General features: G+C 57.5%; 4 protein-coding genes across 8 annotated transcripts in view; 1 reads left to right on the top strand and 3 right to left on the bottom strand.

Annotated features, from left to right (window-relative positions):
• Positions 1-23,785, top strand: part of KATNAL2 (katanin catalytic subunit A1 like 2) — a 495,511-nt gene that overhangs the window by 185,784 nt on the left and 285,942 nt on the right. The gene's annotated exons all lie outside the window — the stretch shown is intronic.
• LOC134760341 (elongin-A3) lies at positions 3,384-5,099 on the bottom strand. The gene is made up of 2 exons (XM_063717017.1): positions 3,578-5,099; positions 3,384-3,502 (listed from the first exon to the last, which is right to left on the bottom strand). The coding sequence occupies exons 1-2, from the start codon at positions 5,097-5,099 to the stop codon at positions 3,384-3,386; spliced, it is 1,641 nt and encodes a 546-aa protein (XP_063573087.1).
• On the bottom strand, positions 9,270-10,985 carry LOC134760342 (elongin-A3-like). The gene is made up of 2 exons (XM_063717018.1): positions 9,464-10,985; positions 9,270-9,388 (listed from the first exon to the last, which is right to left on the bottom strand). The coding sequence occupies exons 1-2, from the start codon at positions 10,983-10,985 to the stop codon at positions 9,270-9,272; spliced, it is 1,641 nt and encodes a 546-aa protein (XP_063573088.1).
• Positions 21,049-22,764, bottom strand: LOC129051586 (elongin-A3). The gene is made up of 2 exons (XM_054537876.2): positions 21,243-22,764; positions 21,049-21,167 (listed from the first exon to the last, which is right to left on the bottom strand). The coding sequence occupies exons 1-2, from the start codon at positions 22,762-22,764 to the stop codon at positions 21,049-21,051; spliced, it is 1,641 nt and encodes a 546-aa protein (XP_054393851.2).

Raw genomic sequence — 23,785 nt, forward strand, 5'->3', positions numbered from 1 at the left:
AGGGAGAAAAATGAAAAAGGTGTATTTTACTTCTCGACCCCGTCTCCATCAACTTCGAGACCCTTCTGGAAGCAGTGTCTCCTCCCCGCCGTCCAGCCCATCCCTAAAGCCCCCCAGGGTCCTGGGAATGTAACTGTTTCCATGCAATCTTTCTTCCGTTGTTAACTGAAGAAAACTGGGTGCCCTTTACAGGTTTTCTAAGACAAGGAAACGAAAAGAAGTCAGCAGGCGCCAAATCAGGACGGTAAGGTGGACGCCTCGTGATTTCCCATGGCAAGTCTTGCCCAGCTGCCCTCGTTGGAAGAAAGGCATGAGCAGGAACGTTGTCGTGGTGGAGAAGAACTCTCTGGTGGGGACCTTCTCCGCTCCAGCTTTGGCTAACTCTCTGAAAAGGCTCTGCCAGTGAGCAGATGTGATCAGGGTTTGGCCCTCCAGAAAGCCAACGAGGAGAATCCCTCTGGCATCCCCCCCCAAACGGTGGCCATGACCTCCGCTCTTGACTGCTCCTCTGTGGCTTCGGCTGGAGCACTGCCACCTCTTGCTAGCCACGGCTTCGTGCTTGGTCTTCAGGATCCTGCCGGGTAGAGCCAGGTTTCATCTCCTGCTGCCAATCTTGGAAGAAATGCTTCAGGATCTTGCTCCCACCGGTTGTTTAAAATCTCCTCGGAAAGGCTTGCTCTGGCCTGCAGCTGATATCGGCGCCACGGTTTGGGCAGCCGAGTTCCACTCTCACGTTTCAGTCCGAATGGGGAAAACACAACCATTTGAAGTATGAGGATTCGGGTGTTAAGCCTTTTCTGAGAATTACCCTCCGTGTTGTGTAGAGAAATAGGTAAATTTGCTGTGTTTCCAGACTTCCGGCTACCTCACGAAGAGGATCCTAGTGCAATACTGGCCATGCTTCCGGAGCTCCCAGAATGAGGATTGTTTTGTAAATAGGTGGGAAGAGAATTGAGCTGTCCTGGGTCAGTGTAGCAATGTTACAGCAGGATCCTTAGGTTGATGCTGAATTCTATTCTGGGGCAGGTTTATGTGTTGTGTGGGGGTTGTTTCCTTTCTGTCTTTTGGAGCGGGTGTGTCGCAGTGGGAGCAGGGATCTGCTGAGGTCTGTCTCGTTCTCCAGTAATGAATGAGTTTAATGGGTGCAGCCGCTGTTTTCAGTAGCACGCCAGTGGGGGCATCGATGAGCTATGAGGAGCTAGAGCTTGCTCGGATTGCTTCCTTGTGTTTGTGTTTTGAGTTGTGTTTGCTTGTTTCGTGCTTGTTCTCCATTTCGGCAGGGGAAACGATTTTCCAGGAAGGAAGGTTGTTGCCAGTGGAAAACAATTTGGTTCCGAGGGACTGGGGTTTCTGGCTGGGAGTGGGGAGGGGCTGCAGGGTGATCGGTGGCCACTCCACCTCCTCCAGAGAGAGCGTGTGGCTTCTCTGCCTTGGGGAGGATATTCTGCTCTCTTGTGAGTTTTGCAGGCCACCTGAGATTCTCTCTTGAATTGCTGTCAAGAAATAGGGACGGGCGTTGTCTCTGGCCCTTGCTGGGGAAGGTTTTCTGAGGTTTTGTTTTTCAATTTTGAGACGGAGTTTGGCTTCTGTTGTCCAGCCTGGAGCGCAGTGGTGGGATCTGGGCTCACCGCAAACCCCGCCTCCCGGGTTCAAGCGATTCTCCTGTCTCAGCCCCCTGAGTAGCTGGGATTACAGGCGCTCGCCAGCAAGCCCAACCGAGTTTCGTCTTTTTAGAAGAGACGGGATTTCCTCAGGTTGGTCAGGCTGGTCTGCAACTCCTGACCTCAGGTGGTCCGCCGGCCTCGACCTCCCAAAGCCACGGGAATACAGGCGCGAGTCACCGTGCCCGGACATGTCTGAGTTTTACGCGGTCGCTGACTGGATTATGTCCCCTTCCCCGGAACGGATGCTTTTCTGTCTTCCTTAAGGGTGGCATCTCTGTGGCACCCCGTTTCTGGCTCCTTCCGTGTTCTTCAGGCTTGAAGGCCTCCTTTGACGTGCACCGGCATCCACTCAGGTGCCTGCTTCCAGGAGCTTCCCAGCCCCCATGCTGCTGACAGCCCAGGGTACAGGACTTTGATCTCTTCTGCTGCCCTTGCTCGGTTTTGCCTTGCGGCTTATGTCTTTGTATTTCTCTCTCTACCCCTCACTGTCGGTAACGCCTAAGAACGAGGTTTACTTAATGGGGGGGGGGGGTGGTGTGTGTGCGCGTGCGTGTTTGTGTGTGTGCGCGCGCGTGTGTGTGTGCGTTTGTGTGTGTGTCTTTGTTTGTGTGTATGTGTGTGTGTCGTATCTGGCACACGGACCTGTGACTACCAGCCCGCGTGAAGCCAACAAATGCCCTGAGTTAGAAGGCAAACGTTCACCAAAGCTTGCAGGAGCTGGTAGGAGGTGAAGTCAAGGTAGTTAACCCGGTCATCTCATGGGAATTAGAAACTCTGGTTGGCAGGTTTAGACTTCCTGATCGAGAACCTAAATAAGCTGATTAAGGTGTCGCCATTCTTTCACAGGGGTTCTGGGTGAAAAGACTGGGAATGACTCTAGTAAAAGTGTTTTGACTTAAGGAACGTACCAGTTGTTAGCATTTATGTATGAAAGCCAAGAGTTCCTTTCTTCAAACAAACAGCAGTTTTCTTTGAGGTGTGCTCTGGTTGTGTCATCCAGGCTGGAGTGCAGTGGAATGAGGAAGGGTCACCGCAACCTCCGCTTGCCCAGCTCAGGCGATCCTGCCACCTCAGCCCTTTAAGGAGCTGGGACCACAGGGGCCGTGCCACCACGCCGGGCTAATTTTGGTATCTTTTGTGGAGACGGGGCTTCTCCGTTTGGCCCAGCCTGGTCCCCACCTCCTGGGCTCAAGCGATCTGCTTTCCTCGGCCTCCCGGAGGAGGATGGCTCACGATTAGAGGATCATGCCCGGCCTTTTATCTAAAAGAAAACAACAACAGTAACAAGACATTTTGCGTAGTCGGAGTTATCAGTGTCAACTGATGGATTGAGAGTTTGTGTCTAAGAAGTCCCTGTGTGCTCCATGATTTCAGAAGAGAGAACAAACGGCAAAAGGGACTCTCACATCTCGTACCTGATTTATGATGGCAACTAGGGCGTTGTTTAAAAAACGGTCGGTGAACCACCAAAGCAGAGTTGATCCGAACGCGTTCATAATATCTTCTGAATTCTGAGGTGTCCTCCAAGCAGGGAGGCAGTGGCCGGGTGTGGGAGGCAAAAATCACAGGGCCAGCGCTTGACACCTGCAGAATTCAGAGGCTCAACTTTGCACCCAGCCAAGGGTCCTGGTGTCCATTGGAAGTTTCGTTCCCCAACCCGCGTTGACTTTGCATTGGTCCTCCTCCCCCCAGATTTTATGTGTCAGGCAAGTCCTGAGTTTATCGTCGGGAGAATCTTCTCTTGTAGTCTCGAACTGCCTTGGCCATCAGCGGGGCCACTTTCTTGGCAGCCTGTTTCCGGGTCTTGGCCGCGGGCGCCGCGTGCTCATTGCTGCTGCTCAGGCAGGGGTTGGCCCGCTTCTCAGGGAGCCCGTGAAGGACGTTGCTGCTGCTGCTGCTGCTGCTGCTGCTGCCGCCGCCGCCGCCGCCGCCGCCGCCGCCGTCCCCGAGGCCGGAGGCAGCCTGGCTGCTTCCTGCGGGCTGGGGGGCTGGCTTGATCTCCCCGTTTCCGGGGTCAGCGGCTCCTGCAGACTTCTCTTCCCTCCTGGAAGCATCATAAGGCGTCTTGGCCACAGAGTTGAAACAGATCATCTTTGTCTGTCGGCCGCTGGGTTTGTTTTCAAGTGCAGATCGGATTTTCGTGGTCACTACTCGCAGCCGCTGCTCTCGGGCGTCGCGAAGCCGCAGGTACAGCTCCCGCCAAGACTCGTGCTCCTGCGGCTTTTCTCCCTTGAAGTCCTGGAGACAATGAATCCTCCATAATTCATCTGTCTCTCGAGCGAGTGCGTGGTTGTCTTTCTCTGTGCGATACAGCTGATCAGGCGTCCACCCTTCCGGAACGGGTTCAAGAACCGAGTAGGCGACCCCTCCCACGTCGCCGAGGGCGTCCGGATTGTTTCTAAGCACCGGGAGGCACTGCTGGCGCAGCGTCAGCACCTGGAGCTGGCAGGCAGGCCTGGAGCCCGAGTACACCTGCAGCCTAGCATTCACTCTGCGTCCAGGGAAAGCGGCTTCCTCCTGGAACGTTGGCGCGGAGAGTGCTTCTGGCTCTGCCTGGGAGGTCATGGCCTCAAAAGCGGACAGCAGATCGTAGTTGGCCTGCATCCAGGCCGCTGAGGGGTCCCAGAGCTCTGCGAAGAGAAGGCTGGGCACCGTTTTCGGCCCGGCGGAATCAGCGCCGGCCGCCTGCAGCCTCTCTGACTGGCTTTCCTGGACAGGAGGCGATTTGTGAGCCGAAGCCCAGCGGGACGATTTGCGCCCCTTGCTGTGGCTCGCCACCGCTTCCCCCTGAGGTTGGCCCTGGCAGCCCGGACCCGGCAGAGGCCCGCCCTGAGCGGCGTGAGCGTGGCCTCTTCCGGGTTGCTTCCCGGGCACAGCGGGCTCAGGGCCCTCGGGCGTCGGGAGGGGAGCGGTGCGCGTTGGAGGGTCCCGACGGGGGCCGGAATCAGCTGGGGCCATTCTGGGGCGCTTTCTCTCGGCTCTGGGCTCGCGACTGGGAGACCTCGGGTGAGGTCTCTGTTGTCCCGGAGGTGTTCTGCGTGCTGTCCGTCCGTGCTGAGGGCTGTGAGATGGGCTCCTGGGGGCCGTCGCGTTTTCTGGGAAGCCCCAGGCCTTTTCCTGGTCCTGGAGAGCCTCCCCGAGGCGCTGTCGGGAAGCGCTGTCCTCAGCGTCCTGTGGGTCAGGCCCGGTGTTTCGGTCCACAAGCACCAGCTTCTTCCACCGGGCCGCTAAGTCTCTGGCAAAGTCGCCCACGTGCTGGTGCTTCCGCAGGCGCTTCACCGTCTTTCTGATTCCAGTCTCCGCCAGGATGTCTGCCGTCATGGGCAGGGCGGAGAGTTTCTGCAAATATTTCTCCAGCTTTTTGGGGTTCGTCTTCGTGGCCAGACGCACCTGCAGCTTCTGCACTGCGCGCAGCGTAGTGGAGCCTGCCGCCATCTCAGCAGAGCTGTGCAGGCGTCGCTGTCCTCGCGTTCGCGGCTCTGTCCTCGGGGCGGCGGGACACGAAGTCTGGGGTGGCCGGTCCTCGCTGCCCGGTCGCCAGGCAGCGACCTCGGGATGTGGAGTCACAGCCTGGAGCGAGCTCGGTCCTCGGAGCAGTGGGCCACTGGTTCCGGGGCGCTGGTCCTCGCGGACCGCAGGCCTCGGGGCGTGGAGTCCCCACAACCTGGAGCGAGCTGGGTCCTCGGAGCAGCGGGCCACTTGGTCTGGAACGCCGGTCCTTGCAGACAGCTGAGCAGGCCCGCTTCTGTCCCTCGGGATGTGGAGCCGCAGCCTGGAGTGACCTCTGCGCTGCGCCGTCCGAGGCGGAATGCAGCTGGGCTGCCAGAGCCCGGCCTTATATAGCCAGCCCCGGGCCCACCCAGGACTCAAGCCCTGACCCCCTTGGGCCTTGGGCAGCCCCGCCCCAATACGAATTCATTCCGTCAGCCCAACGCAGCCAATCGGGACGGTCCACGCCAGGTGGACTGCTGTGCCCGGCAGGTTCATTAGGTTAATTGCAGCCTGGACACACCCCACTGAGTTCTACCGTTGGCCCTCCTTGTTCCCAGCCCCCGCATCTGTGGATTCCCAAAGACACAGACAGAATCCCCTTGGGAGTAAAAGCGAAAATAACAACACCGCAAGACAAAATCGTAGGAAGGAGAACCAACAGAGGAGGACAACTCTTTACCTGGGATTGCCGTCGTGTGAGGGGACTTGGAAACATTCGTAGAAAAGTGGGATTAAGGGAGAAAAATGAAAAAGGTGTATTTTACTTCTCGACCCCGTCTCCATCAACTTCGAGACCCTTCTGGAAGCAGTGTCTCCTCCCCGCCGTCCAGCCCATCCCTAAAGCCCCCCAGGGTCCTGGGAATGTAACTGTTTCCATGCAATCTTTCTTCCGTTGTTAACTGAAGAAAACTGGGTGCCCTTTACAGGTTTTCTAAGACAAGGAAACGAAAAGAAGTCAGCAGGCGCCAAATCAGGACGGTAAGGTGGACGCCTCGTGATTTCCCATGGCAAGTCTTGCCCAGCTGCCCTCGTTGGAAGAAAGGCATGAGCAGGAACGTTGTCGTGGTGGAGAAGAACTCTCTGGTGGGGACCTTCTCCGCTCCAGCTTTGGCTAACTCTCTGAAAAGGCTCTGCCAGTGAGCAGATGTGATCAGGGTTTGGCCCTCCAGAAAGCCAACGAGGAGAATCCCTCTGGCATCCCCCCCCAAACGGTGGCCATGACCTCCGCTCTTGACTGCTCCTCTGTGGCTTCGGCTGGAGCACTGCCACCTCTTGCTAGCCACGGCTTCGTGCTTGGTCTTCAGGATCCTGCCGGGTAGAGCCAGGTTTCATCTCCTGCTGCCAATCTTGGAAGAAATGCTTCAGGATCTTGCTCCCACCGGTTGTTTAAAATCTCCTCGGAAAGGCTTGCTCTGGCCTGCAGCTGATATCGGCGCCACGGTTTGGGCAGCCGAGTTCCACTCTCACCTTTCAGTCCGAATGGGGAAAACACAACCATTTGAAGTATGAGGATTCGGGTGTTAAGCCTTTTCTGAGAATTACCCTCCGTGTTGTGTAGAGAAATAGGTAAATTTGCTGTGTTTCCAGACTTCCGGCTACCTCACGAAGAGGATCCTAGTGCAATACTGGCCATGCTTCCGGAGCTCCCAGAATGAGGATTGTTTTGTAAATAGGTGGGAAGAGAATTGAGCTGTCCTGGGTCAGTGTAGCAATGTTACAGCAGGATCCTTAGGTTGATGCTGAATTCTATTCTGGGGCAGGTTTATGTGTTGTGTGGGGGTTGTTTCCTTTCTGTCTTTTGGAGCGGGTGTGTCGCAGTGGGAGCAGGGATCTGCGGAGGTCTGTCTCGTTCTCCAGTAATGAATGAGTTTAATGGGTGCAGCCGCTGTTTTCAGTAGCACGCCAGTGGGGGCATCGATGAGCTATGAGGAGCTAGAGCTTGCTCGGATTGCTTCCTTGTGTTTGTGTTTTGAGTTGTGTTTGCTTGTTTCGTGCTTGTTCTCCATTTCGGCAGGGGAAACGATTTTCCAGGAAGGAAGGTTGTTGCCAGTGGAAAACAATTTGGTTCCGAGGGACTGGGGTTTCTGGCTGGGAGTGGGGAGGGGCTGCAGGGTGATCGGTGGCCACTCCACCTCCTCCAGAGAGAGCGTGTGGCTTCTCTGCCTTGGGGAGGATATTCTGCTCTCTTGTGAGTTTTGCAGGCCACCTGAGATTCTCTCTTGAATTGCTGTCAAGAAATAGGGACGGGCGTTGTCTCTGGCCCTTGCTGGGGAAGGTTTTCTGAGGTTTTGTTTTTCAATTTTGAGACGGAGTTTGGCTTCTGTTGTCCAGCCTGGAGCGCAGTGGTGGGATCTGGGCTCACCGCAAACCCCGCCTCCCGGGTTCAAGCGATTCTCCTGTCTCAGCCCCCTGAGTAGCTGGGATTACAGGCGCTCGCCAGCAAGCCCAACCGAGTTTCGTCTTTTTAGAAGAGACGGGATTTCCTCAGGTTGGTCAGGCTGGTCTGCAACTCCTGACCTCAGGTGGTCCGCCGGCCTCGACCTCCCAAAGCCACGGGAATACAGGCGCGAGTCACCGTGCCCGGACATGTCTGAGTTTTACGCGGTCGCTGACTGGATTATGTCCCCTTCCCCGGAACGGATGCTTTTCTGTCTTCCTTAAGGGTGGCATCTCTGTGGCACCCCGTTTCTGGCTCCTTCCGTGTTCTTCAGGCTTGAAGGCCTCCTTTGACGTGCACCGGCATCCACTCAGGTGCCTGCTTCCAGGAGCTTCCCAGCCCCCATGCTGCTGACAGCCCAGGGTACAGGACTTTGATCTCTTCTGCTGCCCTTGCTCGGTTTTGCCTTGCGGCTTATGTCTTTGTATTTCTCTCTCTACCCCTCACTGTCGGTAACGCCTAAGAACGAGGTTTACTTAATGGGGGGGGGGGGGTGTGTGCGCGTGCGTGTTTGTGTGTGTGCGCGCGCGTGTGTGTGTGCGTTTGTGTGTGTGTCTTTGTTTGTGTGTATGTGTGTGTGTCGTATCTGGCACACGGACCTGTGACTACCAGCCCGCGTGAAGCCAACAAATGCCCTGAGTTAGAAGGCAAACGTTCACCAAAGCTTGCAGGAGCTGGTAGGAGGTGAAGTCAAGGTAGTTAACCCGGTCATCTCATGGGAATTAGAAACTCTGGTTGGCAGGTTTAGACTTCCTGATCGAGAACCTAAATAAGCTGATTAAGGTGTCGCCATTCTTTCACAGGGGTTCTGGGTGAAAAGACTGGGAATGACTCTAGTAAAAGTGTTTTGACTTAAGGAACGTACCAGTTGTTAGCATTTATGTATGAAAGCCAAGAGTTCCTTTCTTCAAACAAACAGCAGTTTTCTTTGAGGTGTGCTCTGGTTGTGTCATCCAGGCTGGAGTGCAGTGGAATGAGGAAGGGTCACCGCAACCTCCGCTTGCCCAGCTCAGGCGATCCTGCCACCTCAGCCCTTTAAGGAGCTGGGACCACAGGGGCCGTGCCACCACGCCGGGCTAATTTTGGTATCTTTTGTGGAGACGGGGCTTCTCCGTTTGGCCCAGCCTGGTCCCCACCTCCTGGGCTCAAGCGATCTGCTTTCCTCGGCCTCCCGGAGGAGGATGGCTCACGATTAGAGGATCATGCCCGGCCTTTTATCTAAAAGAAAACAACAACAGTAACAAGACATTTTGCGTAGTCGGAGTTATCAGTGTCAACTGATGGATTGAGAGTTTGTGTCTAAGAAGTCCCTGTGTGCTCCATGATTTCAGAAGAGAGAACAAACGGCAAAAGGGACTCTCACATCTCGTACCTGATTTATGATGGCAACTAGGGCGTTGTTTAAAAAACGGTCGGTGAACCACCAAAGCAGAGTTGATCCGAACGCGTTCATAATATCTTCTGAATTCTGAGGTGTCCTCCAAGCAGGGAGGCAGTGGCCGGGTGTGGGAGGCAAAAATCACAGGGCCAGCGCTTGACACCTGCAGAATTCAGAGGCTCAACTTTGCACCCAGCCAAGGGTCCTGGTGTCCATTGGAAGTTTCGTTCCCCAACCCGCGTTGACTTTGCATTGGTCCTCCTCCCCCCAGATTTTATGTGTCAGGCAAGTCCTGAGTTTATCGTCGGGAGAATCTTCTCTTGTAGTCTCGAACTGCCTTGGCCATCAGCGGGGCCACTTTCTTGGCAGCCTGTTTCCGGGTCTTGGCCGCGGGCGCCGCGTGCTCATTGCTGCTGCTCAGGCAGGGGTTGGCCCGCTTCTCAGGGAGCCCGTGAAGGACGTTGCTGCTGCTGCTGCTGCTGCTGCTGCTGCCGCCGCCGCCGCCGCCGCCGCCGCCGCCGTCCCCGAGGCCGGAGGCAGCCTGGCTGCTTCCTGCGGGCTGGGGGGCTGGCTTGATCTCCCCGTTTCCGGGGTCAGCGGCTCCTGCAGACTTCTCTTCCCTCCTGGAAGCATCATAAGGCGTCTTGGCCACAGAGTTGAAACAGATCATCTTTGTCTGTCGGCCGCTGGGTTTGTTTTCAAGTGCAGATCGGATTTTCGTGGTCACTACTCGCAGCCGCTGCTCTCGGGCGTCGCGAAGCCGCAGGTACAGCTCCCGCCAAGACTCGTGCTCCTGCGGCTTTTCTCCCTTGAAGTCCTGGAGACAATGAATCCTCCATAATTCATCTGTCTCTCGAGCGAGTGCGTGGTTGTCTTTCTCTGTGCGATACAGCTGATCAGGCGTCCACCCTTCCGGAACGGGTTCAAGAACCGAGTAGGCGACCCCTCCCACGTCGCCGAGGGCGTCCGGATTGTTTCTAAGCACCGGGAGGCACTGCTGGCGCAGCGTCAGCACCTGGAGCTGGCAGGCAGGCCTGGAGCCCGAGTACACCTGCAGCCTAGCATTCACTCTGCGTCCAGGGAAAGCGGCTTCCTCCTGGAACGTTGGCGCGGAGAGTGCTTCTGGCTCTGCCTGGGAGGTCATGGCCTCAAAAGCGGACAGCAGATCGTAGTTGGCCTGCATCCAGGCCGCTGAGGGGTCCCAGAGCTCTGCGAAGAGAAGGCTGGGCACCGTTTTCGGCCCGGCGGAATCAGCGCCGGCCGCCTGCAGCCTCTCTGACTGGCTTTCCTGGACAGGAGGCGATTTGTGAGCCGAAGCCCAGCGGGACGATTTGCGCCCCTTGCTGTGGCTCGCCACCGCTTCCCCCTGAGGTTGGCCCTGGCAGCCCGGACCCGGCAGAGGCCCGCCCTGAGCGGCGTGAGCGTGGCCTCTTCCGGGTTGCTTCCCGGGCACAGCGGGCTCAGGGCCCTCGGGCGTCGGGAGGGGAGCGGTGCGCGTTGGAGGGTCCCGACGGGGGCCGGAATCAGCTGGGGCCATTCTGGGGCGCTGTCTCTCGGCTCTGGGCTCGCGACTGGGAGACCTCGGGTGAGGTCTCTGTTGTCCCGGAGGTGTTCTGCGTGCTGTCCGTCCGTGCTGAGGGCTGTGAGATGGGCTCCTGGGGGCCGTCGCGTTTTCTGGGAAGCCCCAGGCCTTTTCCTGGTCCTGGAGAGCCTCCCCGAGGCGCTGTCGGGAAGCGCTGTCCTCAGCGTCCTGTGGGTCAGGCCCGGTGTTTCGGTCCACAAGCACCAGCTTCTTCCACCGGGCCGCTAAGTCTCTGGCAAAGTCGCCCACGTGCTGGTGCTTCCGCAGGCGCTTCACCGTCTTTCTGATTCCAGTCTCCGCCAGGATGTCTGCCGTCATGGGCAGGGCGGAGAGTTTCTGCAAATATTTCTCCAGCTTTTTGGGGTTCGTCTTCGTGGCCAGACGCACCTGCAGCTTCTGCACTGCGCGCAGCGTAGTGGAGCCTGCCGCCATCTCAGCAGAGCTGTGCAGGCGTCGCTGTCCTCGCGTTCGCGGCTCTGTCCTCGGGGCGGCGGGACACGAAGTCTGGGGTGGCCGGTCCTCGCTGCCCGGTCGCCAGGCAGCGACCTCGGGATGTGGAGTCACAGCCTGGCGCGAGCTCGGTCCTCGGAGCAGTGGGCCACTGGTTCCGGGGCGCTGGTCCTCGCGGACCGCAGGCCTCGGGGCGTGGAGTCCCCACAACCTGGAGCGAGCTGGGTCCTCGGAGCAGCGGGCCACTTGGTCTGGAACGCCGGTCCTTGCAGACAGCTGAGCAGGCCCGCTTCTGTCCCTCGGGATGTGGAGCCGCAGCCTGGAGTGACCTCTGCGCTGCGCCGTCCGAGGCGGAATGCAGCTGGGCTGCCAGAGCCCGGCCTTATATAGCCAGCCCCGGGCCCACCCAGGACTCAAGCCCTGACCCCCTTGGGCCTTGGGCAGCCCCGCCCCAATACGAATTCATTCCGTCAGCCCAACGCAGCCAATCGGGACGGTCCACGCCAGGTGGACTGCTGTGCCCGGCAGGTTCATTAGGTTAATTGCAGCCTGGACACACCCCACTGAGTTCTACCGTTGGCCCTCCTTGTTCCCAGCCCCCGCATCTGTGGATTCCCAAAGACACAGACAGAATCCCCTTGGGAGTAAAAGCGAAAATAACAACACCGCAAGACAAAATCGTAGGAAGGAGAACCAACAGAGGAGGACAACTCTTTACCTGGGATTGCCGTCGTGTGAGGGGACTTGGAAACATTCGTAGAAAAGTGGGATTAAGGGAGAAAAATGAAAAAGGTGTATTTTACTTCTCGACCCCGTCTCCATCAACTTCGAGACCCTTCTGGAAGCAGTGTCTCCTCCCCGCCGTCCAGCCCATCCCTAAAGCCCCCCAGGGTCCTGGGAATGTAACTGTTTCCATGCAATCTTTCTTCCGTTGTTAACTGAAGAAAACTGGGTGCCCTTTACAGGTTTTCTAAGACAAGGAAACGAAAAGAAGTCAGCAGGCGCCAAATCAGGACGGTAAGGTGGACGCCTCGTGATTTCCCATGGCAAGTCTTGCCCAGCTGCCCTCGTTGGAAGAAAGGCATGAGCAGGAACGTTGTCGTGGTGGAGAAGAACTCTCTGGTGGGGACCTTCTCCGCTCCAGCTTTGGCTAACTCTCTGAAAAGGCTCTGCCAGTGAGCAGATGTGATCAGGGTTTGGCCCTCCAGAAAGCCAACGAGGAGAATCCCTCTGGCATCCCCCCCCAAACGGTGGCCATGACCTCCGCTCTTGACTGCTCCTCTGTGGCTTCGGCTGGAGCACTGCCACCTCTTGCTAGCCACGGCTTCGTGCTTGGTCTTCAGGATCCTGCCGGGTAGAGCCAGGTTTCATCTCCTGCTGCCAATCTTGGAAGAAATGCTTCAGGATCTTGCTCCCACCGGTTGTTTAAAATCTCCTCGGAAAGGCTTGCTCTGGCCTGCAGCTGATATCGGCGCCACGGTTTGGGCAGCCGAGTTCCACTCTCACCTTTCAGTCCGAATGGGGAAAACACAACCATTTGAAGTATGAGGATTCGGGTGTTAAGCCTTTTCTGAGAATTACCCTCCGTGTTGTGTAGAGAAATAGGTAAATTTGCTGTGTTTCCAGACTTCCGGCTACCTCACGAAGAGGATCCTAGTGCAATACTGGCCATGCTTCCGGAGCTCCCAGAATGAGGATTGTTTTGTAAATAGGTGGGAAGAGAATTGAGCTGTCCTGGGTCAGTGTAGCAATGTTACAGCAGGATCCTTAGGTTGATGCTGAATTCTATTCTGGGGCAGGTTTATGTGTTGTGTGGGGGTTGTTTCCTTTCTGTCTTTTGGAGCGGGTGTGTCGCAGTGGGAGCAGGGATCTGCGGAGGTCTGTCTCGTTCTCCAGTAATGAATGAGTTTAATGGGTGCAGCCGCTGTTTTCAGTAGCACGCCAGTGGGGGCATCGATGAGCTATGAGGAGCTAGAGCTTGCTCGGATTGCTTCCTTGTGTTTGTGTTTTGAGTTGTGTTTGCTTGTTTCGTGCTTGTTCTCCATTTCGGCAGGGGAAACGATTTTCCAGGAAGGAAGGTTGTTGCCAGTGGAAAACAATTTGGTTCCGAGGGACTGGGGTTTCTGGCTGGGAGTGGGGAGGGGCTGCAGGGTGATCGGTGGCCACTCCACCTCCTCCAGAGAGAGCGTGTGGCTTCTCTGCCTTGGGGAGGATATTCTGCTCTCTTGTGAGTTTTGCAGGCCACCTGAGATTCTCTCTTGAATTGCTGTCAAGAAATAGGGACGGGCGTTGTCTCTGGCCCTTGCTGGGGAAGGTTTTCTGAGGTTTTGTTTTTCAATTTTGAGACGGAGTTTGGCTTCTGTTGTCCAGCCTGGAGCGCAGTGGTGGGATCTGGGCTCACCGCAAACCCCGCCTCCCGGGTTCAAGCGATTCTCCTGTCTCAGCCCCCTGAGTAGCTGGGATTACAGGCGCTCGCCAGCAAGCCCAACCGAGTTTCGTCTTTTTAGAAGAGACGGGATTTCCTCAGGTTGGTCAGGCTGGTCTGCAACTCCTGACCTCAGGTGGTCCGCCGGCCTCGACCTCCCAAAGCCACGGGAATACAGGCGCGAGTCACCGTGCCCGGACATGTCTGAGTTTTACGCGGTCGCTGACTGGATTATGTCCCCTTCCCCGGAACGGATGCTTTTCTGTCTTCCTTAAGGGTGGCATCTCTGTGGCACCCCGTTTCTGGCTCCTTCCGTGTTCTTCAGGCTTGAAGGCCTCCTTTGACGTGCACCGGCATCCACTCAGGTGCCTGCTTCCAGGAGCTTCCCAGCCCCCATGCTGCTGACAGCCCAGGGTACAGGACTTTGATCTCTTCTGCTGCCCTTGCTCGGTTTTGCCTTGCGGCTTATGTCTTTGTATTTCTCTCTCTACCCCTCACTGTCGGTAACGCCTAAGAACGAGGTTTACTTAATGGGGGGGGGGGGGGGTGTGTGCGCGTGCGTGTTTGTGTGTGTGCGCGCGCGTGTGTGTGTGCGTTTGTGTGTGTGTCTTTGTTTGTGTGTATGTGTGTGTGTCGTATCTGGCACACGGACCTGTGACTACCAGCCCGCGTGAAGCCAACAAATGCCCTGAGTTAGAAGGCAAACGTTCACCAAAGCTTGCAGGAGCTGGTAGGAGGTGAAGTCAAGGTAGTTAACCCGGTCATCTCATGGGAATTAGAAACTCTGGTTGGCAGGTTTAGACTTCCTGATCGAGAACCTAAATAAGCTGATTAAGGTGTCGCCATTCTTTCACAGGGGTTCTGGGTGAAAAGACTGGGAATGACTCTAGTAAAAGTGTTTTGACTTAAGGAACGTACCAGTTGTTAGCATTTATGTATGAAAGCCAAGAGTTCCTTTCTTCAAACAAACAGCAGTTTTCTTTGAGGTGTGCTCTGGTTGTGTCATCCAGGCTGGAGTGCAGTGGAATGAGGAAGGGTCACCGCAACCTCCGCTTGCCCAGCTCAGGCGATCCTGCCACCTCAGCCCTTTAAGGAGCTGGGACCACAGGGGCCGTGCCACCACGCCGGGCTAATTTTGGTATCTTTTGTGGAGACGGGGCTTCTCCGTTTGGCCCAGCCTGGTCCCCACCTCCTGGGCTCAAGCGATCTGCTTTCCTCGGCCTCCCGGAGGAGGATGGCTCACGATTAGAGGATCATGCCCGGCCTTTTATCTAAAAGAAAACAACAACAGTAACAAGACATTTTGCGTAGTCGGAGTTATCAGTGTCAACTGATGGATTGAGAGTTTGTGTCTAAGAAGTCCCTGTGTGCTCCATGATTTCAGAAGAGAGAACAAACGGCAAAAGGGACTCTCACATCTCGTACCTGATTTATGATGGCAACTAGGGCGTTGTTTAAAAAACGGTCGGTGAACCACCAAAGCAGAGTTGATCCGAACGCGTTCATAATATCTTCTGAATTCTGAGGTGTCCTCCAAGCAGGGAGGCAGTGGCCGGGTGTGGGAGGCAAAAATCACAGGGCCAGCGCTTGACACCTGCAGAATTCAGAGGCTCAACTTTGCACCCAGCCAAGGGTCCTGGTGTCCATTGGAAGTTTCGTTCCCCAACCCGCGTTGACTTTGCATTGGTCCTCCTCCCCCCAGATTTTATGTGTCAGGCAAGTCCTGAGTTTATCGTCGGGAGAATCTTCTCTTGTAGTCTCGAACTGCCTTGGCCATCAGCGGGGCCACTTTCTTGGCAGCCTGTTTCCGGGTCTTGGCCGCGGGCGCCGCGTGCTCATTGCTGCTGCTCAGGCAGGGGTTGGCCCGCTTCTCAGGGAGCCCGTGAAGGACGTTGCTGCTGCTGCTGCTGCTGCTGCTGCTGCCGCCGCCGCCGCCGCCGCCGCCGCCGCCGTCCCCGAGGCCGGAGGCAGGCTGGCTGCTTCCTGCGGGCTGGGGGGCTGGCTTGATCTCCCCGTTTCCGGGGTCAGCGGCTCCTGCAGACTTCTCTTCCCTCCTGGAAGCATCATAAGGCGTCTTGGCCACAGAGTTGAAACAGATCATCTTTGTCTGTCGGCCGCTGGGTTTGTTTTCAAGTGCAGATCGGATTTTCGTGGTCACTACTCGCAGCCGCTGCTCTCGGGCGTCGCGAAGCCGCAGGTACAGCTCCCGCCAAGACTCGTGCTCCTGCGGCTTTTCTCCCTTGAAGTCCTGGAGACAATGAATCCTCCATAATTCATCTGTCTCTCGAGCGAGTGCGTGGTTGTCTTTCTCTGTGCGATACAGCTGATCAGGCGTCCACCCTTCCGGAACGGGTTCAAGAACCGAGTAGGCGACCCCTCCCACGTCGCCGAGGGCGTCCGGATTGTTTCTAAGCACCGGGAGGCACTGCTGGCGCAGCGTCAGCACCTGGAGCTGGCAGGCAGGCCTGGAGCCCGAGTACACCTGCAGCCTAGCATTCACTCTGCGTCCAGGGAAAGCGGCTTCCTCCTGGAACGTTGGCGCGGAGAGAGTTTCTGGCTCTGCCTGGGAGGTCATGGCCTCAAAAGCGGACAGCAGATCGTAGTTGGCCTGCATCCAGGCCGCTGAGGGGTCCCAGAGCTCTGCGAAGAGAAGGCTGGGCACCGTTTTCGGCCCGGCGGAATCAGCGCCGGCCGCCTGCAGCCTCTCTGACTGGCTTTCCTGGACAGGAGGCGATTTGTGAGCCGAAGCCCAGCGGGACGATTTGCGCCCCTTGCTGTGGCTCGCCACCGCTTCCCCCTGAGGTTGGCCCTGGCAGCCCGGACCCGGCAGAGGCCCGCCCTGAGCGGCGTGAGCGTGGCCTCTTCCGGGTTGCTTCCCGGGCACAGCGGGCTCAGGGCCCTCGGGCGTCGGGAGGGGAGCGGTGCGCGTTGGAGGGTCCCGACGGGGGCCGGAATCAGCTGGGGCCATTCTGGGGCGCTGTCTCTCGGCTCTGGGCTCGCGACTGGGAGACCTCGGGTGAGGTCTCTGTTGTCCCGGAGGTGTTCTGCGTGCTGTCCGTCCGTGCTGAGGGCTGTGAGATGGGCTCCTGGGGGCCGTCGCGTTTTCTGGGAAGCCCCAGGCCTTTTCCTGGTCCTGGAGAGCCTCCCCGAGGCGCTGTCGGGAAGCGCTGTCCTCAGCGTCCTGTGGGTCAGGCCCGGTGTTTCGGTCCACAAGCACCAGCTTCTTCCACCGGGCCGCTAAGTCTCTGGCAAAGTCGCCCACGTGCTGGTGCTTCCGCAGGCGCTTCACCGTCTTTCTGATTCCAGTCTCCGCCAGGATGTCTGCCGTCATGGGCAGGGCGGAGAGTTTCTGCAAATATTTCTCCAGCTTTTTGGGGTTCGTCTTCGTGGCCAGACGCACCTGCAGCTTCTGCACTGCGCGCAGCGTAGTGGAGCCTGCCGCCATCTCAGCAGAGCTGTGCAGGCGTCGCTGTCCTCGCGTTCGCGGCTCTGTCCTCGGGGCGGCGGGACACGAAGTCTGGGGTGGCCGGTCCTCGCTGCCCGGTCGCCAGGCAGCGACCTCGGGATGTGGAGTCACAGCCTGGCGCGAGCTCGGTCCTCGGAGCAGTGGGCCACTGGTTCCGGGGCGCTGGTCCTCGCGGACCGCAGGCCTCGGGGCGTGGAGTCCCCACAACCTGGAGCGAGCTGGGTCCTCGGAGCAGCGGGCCACTTGGTCTGGAACGCCGGTCCTTGCAGACAGCTGAGCAGGCCCGCTTCTGTCCCTCGGGATGTGGAGCCGCAGCCTGGAGTGACCTCTGCGCTGCGCCGTCCGAGGCGGAATGCAGCTGGGCTGCCAGAGCCCGGCCTTATATAGCCAGCCCCGGGCCCACCCAGGACTCAAGCCCTGACCCCCTTGGGCCTTGGGCAGCCCCGCCCCAATACGAATTCATTCCGTCAGCCCAACGCAGCCAATCGGGACGGTCCACGCCAGGTGGACTGCTGTGCCCGGCAGGTTCATTAGGTTAATTGCAGCCTGGACACACCCCACTGAGTTCTACCGTTGGCCCTCCTTGTTCCCAGCCCCCGCATCTGTGGATTCCCAAAGACACAGACAGAATCCCCTTGGGAGTAAAAGCGAAAATAACAACACCGCAAGACAAAATCGTAGGAAGGAGAACCAACAGAGGAGGACAACTCTTTACCTGGGATTGCCGTCGTGTGAGGGGACTTGGAAACATTCGTAGAAAAGTGGGATTAAGGGAGAAAAATGAAAAAGGTGTATTTTACTTCTCGACCCCGTCTCCATCAACTTCGAGACCCTTCTGGAAGCAGTGTCTCCTCCCCGCCGTCCAGCCCATCCCTAAAGCCCCCCAGGGTCCTGGGAATGTAACTGTTTCCATGCAATCTTTCTTCCGTTGTTAACTGAAGAAAACTGGGTGCCCTTTACAGGTTTTCTAAGACAAGGAAACGAAAAGAAGTCAGCAGGCGCCAAATCAGGACGGTAAGGTGGACGCCTCGTGATTTCCCATGGCAAGTCTTGCCCAGCTGCCCTCGTTGGAAGAAAGGCATGAGCAGGAACGTTGTCGTGGTGGAGAAGAACTCTCTGGTGGGGACCTTCTCCGCTCCAGCTTTGGCTAACTCTCTGAAAAGGCTCTGCCAGTGAGCAGATGTGATCAGGGTTTGGCCCTCCAGAAAGCCAACGAGGAGAATCCCTCTGGCATCCCCCCCCAAACGGTGGCCATGACCTCCGCTCTTGACTGCTCCTCTGTGGCTTCGGCTGGAGCACTGCCACCTCTTGCTAGCCACGGCTTCGTGCTTGGTCTTCAGGATCCTGCCGGGTAGAGCCAGGTTTCATCTCCTGCTGCCAATCTTGGAAGAAATGCTTCAGGATCTTGCTCCCACCGGTTGTTTAAAATCTCCTCGGAAAGGCTTGCTCTGGCCTGCAGCTGATATCGGCGCCACGGTTTGGGCAGCCGAGTTCCACTCTCACCTTTCAGTCCGAATGGGGAAAACACAACCATTTGAAGTATGAGGATTCGGGTGTTAAGCCTTTTCTGAGAATTACCCTCCGTGTTGTGTAGAGAAATAGGTAAATTTGCTGTGTTTCCAGACTTCCGGCTACCTCACGAAGAGGATCCTAGTGCAATACTGGCCATGCTTCCGGAGCTCCCAGAATGAGGATTGTTTTGTAAATAGGTGGGAAGAGAATTGAGCTGTCCTGGGTCAGTGTAGCAATGTTACAGCAGGATCCTTAGGTTGATGCTGAATTCTATTCTGGGGCAGGTTTATGTGTTGTGTGGGGGTTGTTTCCTTTCTGTCTTTTGGAGCGGGTGTGTCGCAGTGGGAGCAGGGATCTGCTGAGGTCTGTCTCGTTCTCCAGTAATGAATGAGTTTAACGGGTGCAGCCGCTGTTTTCAGTAGCACGCCAGTGGGGGCATCGATGAGCTATGAGGAGCTAGAGCTTGCTCGGATTGCTTCCTTGTGTTTGTGTTTTGAGTTGTGTTTGCTTGTTTCGTGCTTGTTCTCCATTTCGGCAGGGGAAACGATTTTCCAGGAAGGAAGGTTGTTGCCAGTGGAAAACAATTTGGTTCCGAGGGACTGGGGTTTCTGGCTGGGAGTGGGGAGGGGCTGCAGGGTGATCGGTGGCCACTCCACCTCCTCCAGAGAGAGCGTGTGGCTTCTCTGCCTTGGGGAGGATATTCTGCTCTCTTGTGAGTTTTGCAGGCCACCTGAGATTCTCTCTTGAATTGCTGTCAAGAAATAGGGACGGGCGTTGTCTCTGGCCCTTGCTGGGGAAGGTTTTCTGAGGTTTTGTTTTTCAATTTTGAGACGGAGTTTGGCTTCTGTTGTCCAGCCTGGAGCGCAGTGGTGGGATCTGGGCTCACCGCAAACCCCGCCTCCCGGGTTCAAGCGATTCTCCTGTCTCAGCCCCCTGAGTAGCTGGGATTACAGGCGCTCGCCAGCAAGCCCAACCGAGTTTCGTCTTTTTAGAAGAGACGGGATTTCCTCAGGTTGGTCAGGCTGGTCTGCAACTCCTGACCTCAGGTGGTCCGCCGGCCTCGACCTCCCAAAGCCACGGGAATACAGGCGCGAGTCACCGTGCCCGGACATGTCTGAGTTTTACGCGGTCGCTGACTGGATTATGTCCCCTTCCCCGGAACGGATGCTTTTCTGTCTTCCTTAAGGGTGGCATCTCTGTGGCACCCCGTTTCTGGCTCCTTCCGTGTTCTTCAGGCTTGAAGGCCTCCTTTGACGTGCACCGGCATCCACTCAGGTGCCTGCTTCCAGGAGCTTCCCAGCCCCCATGCTGCTGACAGCCCAGGGTACAGGACTTTGATCTCTTCTGCTGCCCTTGCTCGGTTTTGCCTTGCGGCTTATGTCTTTGTATTTCTCTCTCTACCCCTCACTGTCGGTAACGCCTAAGAACGAGGTTTACTTAATGGGGGGGGGGGGGTGGTGTGTGTGCGCGTGCGTGTTTGTGTGTGTGCGCGCGCGTGTGTGTGTGCGTTTGTGTGTGTGTCTTTGTTTGTGTGTATGTGTGTGTGTCGTATCTGGCACACGGACCTGTGACTACCAGCCCGCGTGAAGCCAACAAATGCCCTGAGTTAGAAGGCAAACGTTCACCAAAGCTTGCAGGAGCTGGTAGGAGGTGAAGTCAAGGTAGTTAACCCGGTCATCTCATGGGAATTAGAAACTCTGGTTGGCAGGTTTAGACTTCCTGATCGAGAACCTAAATAAGCTGATTAAGGTGTCGCCATTCTTTCACAGGGGTTCTGGGTGAAAAGATTGGGAATGACTCTAGTAAAAGTGTTTTGACTTAAGGAACGTACCAGTTGTTAGCATTTATGTATGAAAGCCAAGAGTTCCTTTCTTCAAACAAACAGCAGTTTTCTTTGAGGTGTGCTCTGGTTGTGTCATCCAGGCTGGAGTGCAGTGGAATGAGGAAGGGTCACCGCAACCTCCGCTTGCCCAGCTCAGGCGATCCTGCCACCTCAGCCCTTTAAGGAGCTGGGACCACAGGGGCCGTGCCACCACGCCGGGCTAATTTTGGTATCTTTTGTGGAGACGGGGCTTCTCCGTTTGGCCCAGCCTGGTCCCCACCTCCTGGGCTCAAGCGATCTGCTTTCCTCGGCCTCCCGGAGGAGGATGGCTCACGATTAGAGGATCATGCCCGGCCTTTTATCTAAAAGAAAACAACAACAGTAACAAGACATTTTGCGTAGTCGGAGTTATCAGTGTCAACTGATGGATTGAGAGTTTGTGTCTAAGAAGTCCCTGTGTGCTCCATGATTTCAGAAGAGAGAACAAACGGCAAAAGGGACTCTCACATCTCGTACCTGATTTATGATGGCAACTAGGGCGTTGTTTAAAAAACGGTCGGTGAACCACCAAAGCAGAGTTGATCCGAACGCGTTCATAATATCTTCTGAATTCTGAGGTGTCCTCCAAGCAGGGAGGCAGTGGCCGGGTGTGGGAGGCAAAAATCACAGGGCCAGCGCTTGACACCTGCAGAATTCAGAGGCTCAACTTTGCACCCAGCCAAGGGTCCTGGTGTCCATTGGAAGTTTCGTTCCCCAACCCGCGTTGACTTTGCATTGGTCCTCCTCCCCCCAGATTTTATGTGTCAGGCAAGTCCTGAGTTTATCGTCGGGAGAATCTTCTCTTGTAGTCTCGAACTGCCTTGGCCATCAGCGGGGCCACTTTCTTGGCAGCCTGTTTCCGGGTCTTGGCCGCGGGCGCCGCGTGCTCATTGCTGCTGCTCAGGCAGGGGTTGGCCCGCTTCTCAGGGAGCCCGTGAAGGACGTTGCTGCTGCTGCTGCTGCTGCTGCTGCTGCCGCCGCCGCCGCCGCCGCCGCCGCCGCCGTCCCCGAGGCCGGAGGCAGGCTGGCTGCTTCCTGCGGGCTGGGGGGCTGGCTTGATCTCCCCGTTTCCGGGGTCAGCGGCTCCTGCAGACTTCTCTTCCCTCCTGGAAGCATCATAAGGCGTCTTGGCCACAGAGTTGAAACAGATCATCTTTGTCTGTCGGCCGCTGGGTTTGTTTTCAAGTGCAGATCGGATTTTCGTGGTCACTACTCGCAGCCGCTGCTCTCGGGCGTCGCGAAGCCGCAGGTACAGCTCCCGCCAAGACTCGTGCTCCTGCGGCTTTTCTCCCTTGAAGTCCTGGAGACAATGAATCCTCCATAATTCATCTGTCTCTCGAGCGAGTGCGTGGTTGTCTTTCTCTGTGCGATACAGCTGATCAGGCGTCCACCCTTCCGGAACGGGTTCAAGAACCGAGTAGGCGACCCCTCCCACGTCGCCGAGGGCGTCCGGATTGTTTCTAAGCACCGGGAGGCACTGCTGGCGCAGCGTCAGCACCTGGAGCTGGCAGGCAGGCCTGGAGCCCGAGTACACCTGCAGCCTAGCATTCACTCTGCGTCCAGGGAAAGCGGCTTCCTCCTGGAACGTTGGCGCGGAGAGTGCTTCTGGCTCTGCCTGGGAGGTCATGGCCTCAAAAGCGGACAGCAGATCGTAGTTGGCCTGCATCCAGGCCGCTGAGGGGTCCCAGAGCTCTGCGAAGAGAAGGCTGGGCACCGTTTTCGGCCCGGCGGAATCAGCGCCGGCCGCCTGCAGCCTCTCTGACTGGCTTTCCTGGACAGGAGGCGATTTGTGAGCCGAAGCCCAGCGGGACGATTTGCGCCCCTTGCTGTGGCTCGCCACCGCTTCCCCCTGAGGTTGGCCCTGGCAGCCCGGACCCGGCAGAGGCCCGCCCTGAGCGGCGTGAGCGTGGCCTCTTCCGGGTTGCTTCCCGGGCACAGCGGGCTCAGGGCCCTCGGGCGTCGGGAGGGGAGCGGTGCGCGTTGGAGGGTCCCGACGGGGGCCGGAATCAGCTGGGGCCATTCTGGGGCGCTTTCTCTCGGCTCTGGGCTCGCGACTGGGAGACCTCGGGTGAGGTCTCTGTTGTCCCGGAGGTGTTCTGCGTGCTGTCCGTCCGTGCTGAGGGCTGTGAGATGGGCTCCTGGGGGCCGTCGCGTTTTCTGGGAAGCCCCAGGCCTTTTCCTGGTCCTGGAGAGCCTCCCCGAGGCGCTGTCGGGAAGCGCTGTCCTCAGCGTCCTGTGGGTCAGGCCCGGTGTTTCGGTCCACAAGCACCAGCTTCTTCCACCGGGCCGCTAAGTCTCTGGCAAAGTCGCCCACGTGCTGGTGCTTCCGCAGGCGCTTCACCGTCTTTCTGATTCCAGTCTCCGCCAGGATGTCTGCCGTCATGGGCAGGGCGGAGAGTTTCTGCAAATATTTCTCCAGCTTTTTGGGGTTCGTCTTCGTGGCCAGACGCACCTGCAGCTTCTGCACTGCGCGCAGCGTAGTGGAGCCTGCCGCCATCTCAGCAGAGCTGTGCAGGCGTCGCTGTCCTCGCGTTCGCGGCTCTGTCCTCGGGGCGGCGGGACACGAAGTCTGGGGTGGCCGGTCCTCGCTGCCCGGTCGCCAGGCAGCGACCTCGGGATGTGGAGTCACAGCCTGGCGCGAGCTCGGTCCTCGGAGCAGTGGGCCACTGGTTCCGGGGCGCTGGTCCTCGCGGACCGCAGGCCTCGGGGCGTGGAGTCCCCACAACCTGGAGCGAGCTGGGTCCTCGGAGCAGCGGGCCACTTGGTCTGGAACGCCGGTCCTTGCAGACAGCTGAGCAGGCCCGCTTCTGTCCCTCGGGATGTGGAGCCGCAGCCTGGAGTGACCTCTGCGCTGCGCCGTCCGAGGCGGAATGCAGCTGGGCTGCCAGAGCCCGGCCTTATATAGCCAGCCCCGGGCCCACCCAGGACTCAAGCCCTGACCCCCTTGGGCCTTGGGCAGCCCCGCCCCAATACGAATTCATTCCGTCAGCCCAACGCAGCCAATCGGGACGGTCCACGCCAGGTGGACTGCTGTGCCCGGCAGGTTCATTAGGTTAATTGCAGCCTGGACACACCCCACTGAGTTCTACCGTTGGCCCTCCTTGTTCCCAGCCCCCGCATCTGTGGATTCCCAAAGACACAGACAGAATCCCCTTGGGAGTAAAAGCGAAAATAACAACACCGCAAGACAAAATCGTAGGAAGGAGAACCAACAGAGGAGGACAACTCTTTACCTGGGATTGCCGTCGTGTGAGGGGACTTGGAAACATTCGTAGAAAAGTGGGATTAAGGGAGAAAAATGAAAAAGGTGTATTTTACTTCTCGACCCCGTCTCCATCAACTTCGAGACCCTTCTGGAAGCAGTGTCTCCTCCCCGCCGTCCAGCCCATCCCTAAAGCCCCCCAGGGTCCTGGGAATGTAACTGTTTCCATGCAATCTTTCTTCCGTTGTTAACTGAAGAAAACTGGGTGCCCTTTACAGGTTTTCTAAGACAAGGAAACGAAAAGAAGTCAGCAGGC

This window comes from Pongo abelii, chromosome 17, assembly GCF_028885655.2.
Source record: "Pongo abelii isolate AG06213 chromosome 17, NHGRI_mPonAbe1-v2.0_pri, whole genome shotgun sequence".
Taxonomy (NCBI): domain Eukaryota; kingdom Metazoa; phylum Chordata; class Mammalia; order Primates; family Hominidae; genus Pongo; species Pongo abelii.